This window comes from Podarcis raffonei, chromosome 7 (assembly GCF_027172205.1).
Source record: "Podarcis raffonei isolate rPodRaf1 chromosome 7, rPodRaf1.pri, whole genome shotgun sequence".
In the NCBI taxonomy this organism is placed as follows: domain Eukaryota; kingdom Metazoa; phylum Chordata; class Lepidosauria; order Squamata; family Lacertidae; genus Podarcis; species Podarcis raffonei.
The window spans coordinates 42,497,635-42,509,203 of NC_070608.1; the positions used below are offsets into that span (position 1 = coordinate 42,497,635).

Genomic DNA, 11,569 nt, shown 5'->3' on the forward strand with positions numbered 1-11,569 from the left:
CTGTATACTTCCTACAACAAGCCCCCCCCCCCACAGAGAGAGAGCGCTGAACAAAGAAAGACCATTATTTACAAGAATAATTTCCTGTCAAGTCCCACGTTTCCATAACCATCTCTTGGCAAACTTTACATTCAACAAACCTGCATTTGCCTCTCCATGCCCAGAAGTAAGAAACAGGGCATGGGTGCTATGTGTTAACACTGATCCAATCAAACTGAATTTCAACAGGCAGGTGAAGACTTCTTCAAAATCTTCTAGTAACCACCCTAGAAGCCTGTGTTGTAGCCCTGAGCTGTGGCTCCTCACATAAGAACCAGGAAGGAAAGACTCCTTCATTGCCAAGTAAATCTTGGGTATTGTCCCCACATGCATACCTGGCCTCCGCTGTACGGCGTTCACCCAGATGTGCACCTGGTCAGGCCTCAAGGAGCACCTTCCAGGATAATGCACTGGCAGAGACCTGAATTGGTGCCCCCAATCCAATTCTGCTTCAGTAAACCTAGGCTTTTTTCTGCTTCCTCACCTGCCCGAAACCAATGCAAATCTGGCAAGCAAGCCACACCTCTTCCTGAATGCAAATTAAATTTGCCCCACAGTATGGAGCAGGCAAAAAAGGAGACCCTGTGATAGGGTGCTCCCCAAATCCTACTCGGCCTACAGCTCACACTGCTTAAACGGAGGGTAGGCACTTTGAATGCAAAAAGGATGAGGTCAGTGGAGGTGCAGCCTTAAAAAACCTCATCCTATTGGCTCACAGGGGGCCATGTGACCACCCCCTCACCTTTCTCCAGGGAGGGGTGGGGTCAAACACTCTCCAGCTAAATTGCAGGAGTGACATTCTCCTATTCTGTATATCAAATCCATTTATTCATTTCTGCCAACTCCTGATACATGGATAGCCCTGAACTGGAAATTTTCCGTGTGGTTTGAGAGTCTACTAGCCAGCAAGTCGTGCAATACTTGCTTAAATAGTGTTTCATCCAATATAAGCTCTATTGTGGCACCTGAACCTGCACCAACCTTGTGGTTTGTGTACTGGCCACCTGTGTCAGCAGCAAGTCAGCAAAGTAAGATTAGATTTCACAAAGAGAATGGAAGGCAATCCATGCACAAGTCGCATTTACCACATGGCAGTATGGTCAACAACATGCATCTTTATAAAAAAACAATTTAAGTTAATCAGCTTTCATTCATTCAGATCATGAGTTCTGCTGACTTTTCTTTCAGAACGGGATCATAAACATGTCAGGGCGAAAACAGAACTTTCAAATAAAAAGGAAGAGCTTATTCCCATATCAACGTTTCCTGATGTTGGGAAATATGCTTTACATTCAGACTTTTAACATCAGAAGACACACACCCTTTGTAAGCAACTGTAAACTGTGTTGCAGGAACTGGCAGCCTATACAATAAGTATTCATTTGGGCAGCTCCCTAACTTCAATGGAGACATTTGTGTGTGTCCATATTAAATCATTGTTTTGCAAGTCCCAGCACGCTTTCAAGTTGTGTTTTTAACCTAGGGGAGGTTTCTGTTCCAGGGTGGATTTCTTTGTTTTGGGTGAGAAATGCATTTTCTTTGTCTTGTGTGAAAGCTACCCTGCCCTTGCATTACTAAACGTTCTGTCATAACACAGTTAAAACTGATTCATGCATTTTCTCGGGATTGTACAGGTATGAACCAGAAGAAGGTTCTGTAAAGCCTTCTGAGATTTAGCTCAAAATGGAAGTGCTTTAAGTACACAGACGACAAAAATCTTTTTTTGCACACATAGAGAACTTTGCACACCTTTCCTTACAGACATTTCTTATGAGATAAAATAAAGCAGATGTAAATTGGGATTTTAATCCCACGAGCAGGAGTGTTCTATCATGTTGAACCAACTTGGGAGTCAACATTGCAAATAATATTTGTACAGTTGCTAAACATCAATGCCAAATGGGCTGGTCAGACTAAGCTGTCACACAGATTGCTTTCCGAAGTATTTCCACTATCTAAAACAAACCAGAAAGCAGCCTTGCAATGAAACAATAAAAGCTCCACCACACACTACAGTTCTCTTTCAATGCACTGTCCTGGCATCTGACACTTTTCCTTTGTTTTTTACATGCAAGTGGCTCTTGAAGGGCCAATCTAGAGAGGCAGTTAAATGTGTCTGTAACATGCATGTTTTAAAAACAACAGCAACAGCATGAGGCTGGTGTGGACTGATGAATTATGAAGATCACAGCAGACACACAGAGAGAATTTAACACTTTCATCTGTACTGCATTCCTACAGAAAAGTCCTCTTTTGATGCCAGTTTTCTGTTCAGGGTGGGAAGGAAAGGCATCATTGGGGGATTTCCAATGCAAACACCAATTGCAGAGGAGAGATTAAATGCAAGGAAACTTCTAATGCCTCATGTAGATAACCATCTCTCCTCCCTCTCTTTTCCTTCCTTTTTACTTTCCTCCCTAAGATGCCTGCAGACTTACTGGCTAAAGATAAGGGCAATACATGTCTTTATTTCTTAATTTTTGAACAGAACCTAGCAATTTTAGGTGCCTTCTAAAAACAGCAAGGGTTGTACACATACAAATGCAGGATGCGAATGATACAAATGAATGTATCAGACGCATGAAGAGAACCAGTATGGCTACAATTTTGTCTTGAGCACATATATACTTTGTGGCAAGCAGGGGATCATGCTGCCATGTGTTATGCCAAGGGTGGGGCACCTCTGCTCCATGAGTCAAATTTGGCACGATTCCCAATTTTGGCCCATGAGGCTGTTTTGCCCAAACCACACCCACCTGGCTCACACCTGATAGGTGTGGGGCAGACAGAGAAGCAGGTGCAAAAGAACAATTGTGAATCAGCCCCAATGGGTTTGGCTGTGCTATGGATTTCCTGATCAGGAATGCAGCCATTCTTGCCCAAGGTACTAACAGCAAGTTGCCCCAGTGGGATCAGCTGTGCTACCGAGCTCTCAAGGAAGGAGACCTCCCTTCCCTGCCCAGCTGAACTTCTGACTCTTACCTGCCTTTACTCACCATTCATGGAGTTGCCAGTGCTGGCACTGGGTCCAACTGAAAGGCTACAGCTCAGCCAAGGGCTCCATGCAACCCTCTCCCTCGACTTAACCCTCTCTCAAAACAAGTTCACACTAAGCATGTGTTTGGAACACCCTTATGAATTCCCATTAACCTCAACCACGAAAAATGCCTTTTAAATAAAAACTACAACCATGTAACACTACTATTGGACAAAAGCACATACTAGATTATCTCCTTGACTTTGCACAACCACTTGTTTCCCAAATCACACAGCACAAATGGAGGAATCGTTCCAGAAAAATTAACCCAGCAAATTCTATGGAAGTAAAACACACACCGTCTGCCAACTTGTCTCAAATGTTTAACTGGTTCAAAATAAGCCAATTCTTATCCTTTCCACCCCAAATTTGGCACGGACCATCCTCAAACCCACCACTCATAAATTGACAAGTTTCAGATCAGTCCACTAAACCATTGACCTAACTATATGCCATAGAATACGCCCCCCTCGATCTCTAATCATAATGGTGGCACACAAACCAGCCGATTCACTTTATTAACATAGTGCCATAACTGTAGCCCTAGAATTACCATTCAATAAATTCAAACATTACTATGCAACAAATACAAAAAAACAGTGTGTTTGACATTCCCTCCCTAGTGGGAGGTCATGGGAGCACAGAGCATGTGCTCTCTCCTCATCCTCATTTAGTTTCAAGCCTTCATTTATCTGCACTGTCACTGCCTTGCTACAGATTTATGATTGTTCAATAAAGTGTTCCTTTTATTCCATTTTATGCATCATGCCTACATTTGGGGGTGGGGATATCAGCATGCCCCTTGTCCTCACATGATACAGGTAAAATCTTGTCTGAGGCAGGAAATTAAGGTCTGCCTATATGCAGGTGATGTAGTATTAACAAATACTGAAGCTGAAATATGCCTAATAGAATGTTTAAATATTGTTGATGGATTTAAGCAGACAACAGAATACAAATGACAAAACTTTTAGCCTTTCATCTTACAGATGAAGAACTGAGAGACTTAGAAGATAAAACAAAAATTCAAGTTAATAATAGATCATTTAGGGATTGCCTTTTCTAAAGCAAACAAGCAATTATTGAGATGCAAACTATAGACTAGAGGGCAAGATCAAGGAGAAATTAGAGAGGAGACATTTACATTTTCTGGAAGAATTACAGCAATAAAGTCAAATATTCATCCACCCCCACCCCCCACATATTACTTTAGCAATAAAATAAAATTGGATTAATGGCAACAGCTGATAAAAAAACATGAACAAAACTAATGTGTATAAACAGGAGAAAAGGGACCCTTTCTTTACTGGATATGAAGCTACTTTCAAGCTAATTGTCTAGTATGGATCTGTGAAGTCTTTCTTCTGTAAGGTACTTAAGATATTCTATATCAAAACCACAGGAGCAGGAAACACATATATTTCCCAAAAAAGAAAAGAAAAGAAAACACTGGTTGTCGTAGAAACAGATCAAATGTTAGTGTCGACTGAAAACTACCTTACCTTTTATAAATAAATAAATATAATTGCCATTTTACATTAGCAGTTTCATCTTTGACCTGAAGAGTGACCTTTCCATGTTGGCATGCAAGATATGAGTTTCTGTTTTATTAAGCATTTACATCAATGGCATGGCAGGATTAAATGAAGGTCACTTGCCACATATCTTCATGTAAGGATTTACGGGATAACTAAATGATAGGTAATTAGACCCAGAAAACTAAAACCAGACGGAGAAGTAAATAACCCTGTGCTGTGGAAAAGGAAGTGAAACAGTTCCGTATTTACTGAGGAAGGACTTGCATCTATGCATATTTACTCATGAGAATCACTACTGTAAGTTCGAGAGTAAGCTGTAGTGAGTTCAAGTGAAGCCTCTGAAAGCTGCCCCTGCTATAACAAGAATGTCAAAGAAACCCGCAGGAAATGAATATCAGAAGGGAGCAAAGAGATGTGTGTATGTGCATATGTATATAAATGTGGGTGTGTGGGTCAACTGAGTTTTTTACCAGAGTGAAAGAAAGCATAATTTAACCCCTACAACATGGTAACCAACAGTAGGCCTAGATGCTCTTGCTGTGTATAAACATATCAGACCTCAGTAGCTGCCATGGAATAAATAATCAGCAACATCTCTTGAGCAGCAAGAAGTTCCAACCACTGACCTTACAAGAAGTATCTATGAACATGATTAACATATAGCAAATGGAAATCACAACATTTCTCTAGAGCAGCCTTTCTCAACCTGTGGGTCCCCAGATGTTGTTGAACTACAACTCTCATCACCCCTAGCTAGCAAGGCCAGAGCTCAGGGATGATGGGAGTTGTAGTCCAACAACATCTGGGAATCCACAGGTTGAGAATCGCTGCTCTAGAGCATGGTTTTCCAAATTGGGTCTCCAGTTGTTTTTGGACTACAATTCCCATCATCCCTGGCCACTGGTCCCGCTAGCCAGTCCAACAACAGCTGGAGACCCAAGTTTGGGAAACCCTGCTCTAGAGATAACACACGGACTAATGTGCCAACTCTCCACTCTTAAGTCAAGGGGGAATTCCAATACTGGGGAAATTACATAAAGGCTCAGTTTGCACCTAACGCTAAGCACAATTGTGAATGTGAGAGCATGTAGGCTCTTGGGGAGGAAGGTGCAGGCACTTTGCTCCTCTCCTCCAGTCCTGCCACTGCTGTGAGCTAAATCATGCTTTGGCTTAGTGCACTGGCTTAGTGTACTCTCCTCCAGACAAACCATGAGCTGTAAATCAGCTCATGGTTTGTCAGGAGTGAGATAAAGAGTGAGCCTGGGTTTGGATGACACACAAAGCTAAATTATGGCTTAGCTTGCAGAAGTGGAGGTGAGTGCGAAAAAGGCTATACTGTTTCTCTCAGACTGATACTCAATCCATTCCTAGAACAATATGTAACATGTAGTTTGCCCTTAAGCAAGTCAATGGCATCTCAGCATTATCAGTTCCAATACTGAACATATGATGTATGAAGAGGTCTACTGGAGCAGATCTAGGCTCCATCTAATTCAGGCCATAGGTTTTCCATCCCTACAATAGCTTATCCACAGTTGCTCTCCAGCAACTGCTGTTCCGTGACATAATACCTCTGCAACTGTGGACTCTATTTAGTTATAGCTACTGTACTAGTCCTCCATGAATTTATCTAATTGGCTTGTAAAGTTGCTAAAGATAGGACCAAAAACACACCTGTCGCAGAGAATGTGATAATAATTATAATTAAAATTATCATGTCTTGTGTGAAGAAGTCCTTCCTTTTGTCTGTCCTGAATCTAAGGTAAAGGTAAAGGTACCCCTGCCCGTACGGGCCAGTCGTGTCCGACTCTGGGGTTGCGCGCCCATCTCGCTTGAGAGGCCGGGGGCCAGCGCTGTCCGAAGACACTTCCAGGTCACGTGGCCAGCATGACAAGCTGCATCTGGCAAGCCAGCGCAGCACACGGAAACGCCGTTTACCTTCCCGCTAGTAAGCGGTCCCTATTTATCTACTTGCACCCGTGGGTGCTTTCGAACTGCTAGGTTGGCAGGCGCTTGGACTGAGCAACGGGAGCACACCCCGCCGCGGGGATTCGAACTGCTGACCTGACGACCGGCAAGTCCTAGGCGCTGAGGTTTTACCCACAGCACCACCCGCGTCCCAAATCTACTTCCAATGAATTTCAAGGGGCTACTACAAATTATATTATAGTGTAAGGGGTGGGGGAGGCAGTCTATGCCCACTTTATCCATATCATGTATACATATTTTTATTGAAATATTTACAAGCTACACTTCCTTAAAAATTCAGGGTGGTGCACACCATACAGATGTTACAATAAAACATTCACAAAATGTTAAAACAAGATTAATAATAATAATAATAATAATAATAATAATAATACATTACTCATACCCTGCCCATCTGGCTGAGTTTCCCCAGCCACTCTGGACGGCTCCCAACCAAGTATGAAAAATGCTTTGAAGGCCTGTCTAAATAACACTGTTTTTATGTGACATCTAAAAGAAAGCAGGAATGAAACCTGCTGAATCTCTATTGGAAGGAAGTTAGAAAAATGCAGTCACAAAAAATAAGGTGGGTCCTGAAAATAGACATTTCAGGTGTCAAAGGGCAGTGGAGAATCATCATTCCCATCAGCAAGTTGCAAGAGTGACTTGTCTACAGGTAGGGATTCTCTGTATATGTTGGGAAGTATATTCTGTTCTTTATCATTACATCATTTTTTCTAGGGCTGAACCATGACATCAGTAAGATGTTCCAGGGCAAGTTGAATGAAACCAGTCAGACAAATTCCCCCAGGGCACAATTTAAGGAATGGTGGTTGCATGGTGTCTATTGCTTCACAAGATGTGTAGGAACCAACACCATTTTCTGGAATCTTTGTCATTTCCTCAAAGTTTTATATGAGTCAGGACAAGCCTGGGTTCAGTTTTCCTATGCAAAGTACACCACTTGAGGAGGAGGAGGAGGAGGAGGAGGAGAAGAAGAAGAAGAAGAAAAGTTTGGATTTGATATCCCGCCTTTCACTCCCCTTCAGGAGTCTCAAAGCGGCTAACATTCTCCTTTCCCTTCCTCCCCCACAACAAACACTCTGTGAGGTGAGTGGGGCTGAGAGACTTCAAAGAAGTGTGACTGGCCCAAGGTCACCCAGCAGCTGCATGTGGAGGAGCGGAGACGCGAACCCAGTTCCCCAGATTACGAGACTACCGCTCTTAACCACTACACCACACTGGCTCTCAAGAGATGTTTCCAGACATGTAGATACCGAAGTGTTTTAATCTGCTGTATTTTCCTGATAATTTTAATTATTTTAAAATGTTTTTAATTGCTTTGAACTGTTTTTAATTGGCAATTCTAATATTTCTTGTAAACCACATGCTACTATCAAGAGGTATATGAATTTTGTAAAATAAATAAATATTTGCAAAGCTGACAGAAACAATGATTTATTATTATTATTATTACTTTGAGGAAGGAGTGGTTTCAGTTCCAAACTTGTCTATTTCAAGATGATCTTCAATAAGATAAAAGATGTGGAACTGAGTGTCTGGTATTTCCAGCAGTAGGCGGGCGAGGAAAAAATTATTTCTTCTAAGAGAGAGAGAGATCTTGAACTATCTTGGGCAGCATAAGCCAGAGAAAACACTAATTGCTTTTACAATGATCTTGCAAATGCCCATAAAAGTAGAAACAGAGTTGGAAGGGAATCCAAAGGCCATCTAGTCCAACCCCTTGCAATGCAGGAAATTCAACTAAAGCATCCACGATAGATGGCCATCTAAACTCTGCTTAAAAACTTCCAAGGAAGAAGAGTCCACTACCTTCTGGTGGAGTCTGTTCCACTGTCAAAAAGTTATTCCTGTTGTTTAGTCAGAATCTCCTTTCTTGTAACTTGAAACCATTGATTCAGGTCCTACCCTGAGCAGGAGAAAACAAGCTTGCTCCATCTTCCATGTGACAACCCTTAAGATATTTGAAGGTGGCTATCATATCTCCCTCTCAGCCTGCTGTTTTCCAGGCTCAACATACCTGACTCACTCAACCGTTCCTCATAAGGCTTGGTTTCCAGACCCTTGATCATTTTGGCTGCCCTTCTTTGCACATGTTCCAGCTTGACAATATCCTTCTTAAACTGTGGCACCCAGACCTGGACACAGTACTCCAGGTGTGGTCAGAAAAAGGCAGAATAGAGTGGTACTACGTATTACTTCCCTTGATCTGAACACTATACTTCTGTTGATGCTGCCTATAATAGCATTAGTGGTTTTTGGGTTTTTTTGCTGCTGCATCACACTATTGACTCATCTTAAGCTTGTGGTTCACTAAGACCCCTTTTCATATGTACTACTAGTAAACCAGGTATTAGTTTAAATGATTAGCTTAAAATGTTTTACTGGTTGCTAGCCCACATATTGATTCTTAACCATAAGAACCTAAGAGAAGTCCAAAGTGAACCAGACCAAGTGTTCATCATCTAGTCTGGCATCCTGGGTTGTATTCAACTAAGCCCTACTCAGAGCAGACCCACTGAAATTAATAAACCTGAGTCGTGTTTATAAAGTTCAATGGGTCTACTCTGTGTGAGACTAGCATTAAACACCACTCACTGTTTCCTGCAGTGACCAACCTGATGATTCCACCAAGCAGCTCACAGAGAGGGCATGAAGGTAACAGATTTCTGCCCAACAGTGCCCTCTCCGTGCATACTGCTTCTGAATATGGCCATTCCATCACTTAAAAAATAAAATATTTACATTTACATCCTGCCTGTCCTCCAGGGAGCCTGCATGAGACTTCCCCTCCATTTTCTTTTTCACAACAACCCTGTGCAGTAGGATAGGCTGAGAGGTCATTCAGTGAGCTTGCTGGCCAAGTGGGGATTCGAACTTGGGTCGTCTCCACTCTAAGGAGCTACCTTTTACTGAACGGGACTATAGTTCATCCTAGTACTGTCTGCCCTGGCTGGCAGTGGCTTTCCAAGGATTCAGGCAGGAGGAGCCTCTCCCAGCCCTACCTGAAGGAGCCAAGGATTGAACCTGGGCCCTTTCACATGCAAGGCAGATGGCTCCTTGGCCTCACACAACCTAACCACTACACCACACTGTCTAATGCCTGGCAATAGATCTCCATGTCATGCAGGGAACACCACAGCTATAACAAAGTAAAACAACAACAACTCCTACAGTTACTTTCCTATTTACAAAGACTTTCCTTCATAGCTACCTGGCGGTGACCAGACAATAGATTATTATTGTCGCTCCACCCCTCACCCAAAAAGGCTCTTGGCGGAACTGGGAGAGACGGCCAAACTAGAGGCAACTTGCCTGGAGGGCTTCAGCTCCCGCCACCCAGACGGCAAGTCAAGTCCCCCGCCCCGCCAAGTCGAACCTCTTGATAGAACCTTCCTCCTGAAGTTGGTTGAAATAAAAGCAGGGCTCCAGGTTGCGCTTTTTAGAAAAACCAACGAACGCGCGCGTGGGGAATCCCCTTCCCCCATGCGACGGCCAAACCTCCAAGCCACCCATTTCCCAACATTTCCCTCGAAGGCGAAGTCTGTGACCCCCGCAGGCCGGTTGTGACCCCGAGAGCCCCTCGGTGAGGGGCGTTTCCGGGCGGGCGCGCAGCCATTCCTGCCCCCGCGCAACCTCCTCGCCTAGGTTCCCGGGCGTGGCGCGCGCTTCTGCGCTCCAGGAGCAAAAACCCTTCCGCCAAGCAGCCGCCAAGCATGTTATTCGCCTGCGGGGCGACTTTTTCCCTCCCTATGCTTCGAAGTGCCGAAGAAAACTGGGAAAGTTAAGCTCTCTCCACACTCACTCACGCACGCACACACATACACACACCCATATATATTTCTCGGGCAAATCTGATCGTGGGGAAACTCCGGGTGGGCTTCATAACTCACCACGAGCAGCAAAATCCCAGGTCCGAGATGGCAAGCCATGGCGAGAACCCTTTGCTGCTCCCCTCCGGCTCCGAATCCCAAATCAGCAGAAGCAGCGGCCCGCCCGGAGAGGAAGAAGTCTCGGTGCCTTCTTCGCTGCGGGCGTCCAGCTATCCCTGCTCCTTCCCCCGGTGCTGGTGATAAGAAAATGGGGCCGGCCGCAGCTCCGGCAGGAAAGGCGAGCCGGCGAGGGGCGGAGTGTAGCGCTTTGGGAGGGTTCACCTGGAGGGTGCGCGGAGCTACCTCGCCCTCTGGCTCTGTGTGATACGGCCCTACCCGGTGCAGAGGCTTTTGGCTCCGGAAGGCAGCCTTTCTCCAGAATCGTTCCCGCCTTTGATTTTTTTCCGAGGGAGCGAGAAAGTGAGGAAAGGGGTGTTTGTCCGCCCTTGGATTCGCAGCCTAAGACCTTTTTGCATCCAGCAGAGCCTCACTCTGAGAAAACCTACGCAGCTCTCTCTTATTACTCTCCCAAATTCCAGATCACCAACAAAAAGAAGACCTTAAGCTTAAGGCACTTTGATCTTTCCCAGAAACATCCTGGCATCTCCTCCCCACTCCTCGCCTTTAACCTTCCAGCCGGAGGAAGAGTTTTGAGGAATCCCGAAGCTTGCTTACTTCTTTGTGACTGTATGTAGTCCCAGGAAACATGCAGGATGTGAAGGAAAGAAGAAAGCAGAGAAATTGCTGTGAAATGGGTAACACTGGAGTGACTCTGGACCAGCCACACTCTCTCGCCCAACCCTATCTCGCAGGGCTGCTGGGAGGATAAAATGAGATAAACCCTTTGCATGCTGCTAAGTGCTCATCTGAGGAAGTATGAGACACAATTTAAATTAATAGAAAATGAAAGAAAGAGGAAGAAAAGTGAATAGACTGGAGGAGGAGGAGGAGGAGGAGCAGGGAAAGAAGGGTGTTCAAAAATATATATATAAATGACAAAGGTGAGGAATATTGATGGATGGGAGGATGCTACTGTGCTTGATTATGCATGTCACATTTTTGTAACACATCAAGGGTACACTGATAAATGTATA

At 44.2% G+C, this 11,569-nt stretch overlaps 1 protein-coding gene across 1 annotated transcript in view; it reads right to left on the reverse strand.

Moving 5' to 3' along the window:
* LOC128417524 (desmoglein-2-like) overlaps positions 1-10,841 on the reverse strand; it is a 30,381-nt gene extending 19,540 nt beyond the window's left edge. The window contains exon 1 of the mRNA XM_053396316.1: positions 10,497-10,841. Within this exon, the coding sequence (XP_053252291.1) occupies positions 10,497-10,535 (39 nt within the window). The 5' untranslated portion in view covers positions 10,536-10,841. The remainder of the gene's footprint in view (positions 1-10,496) is intronic.
* Positions 10,842-11,569: the final 728 nt, after the last annotated feature.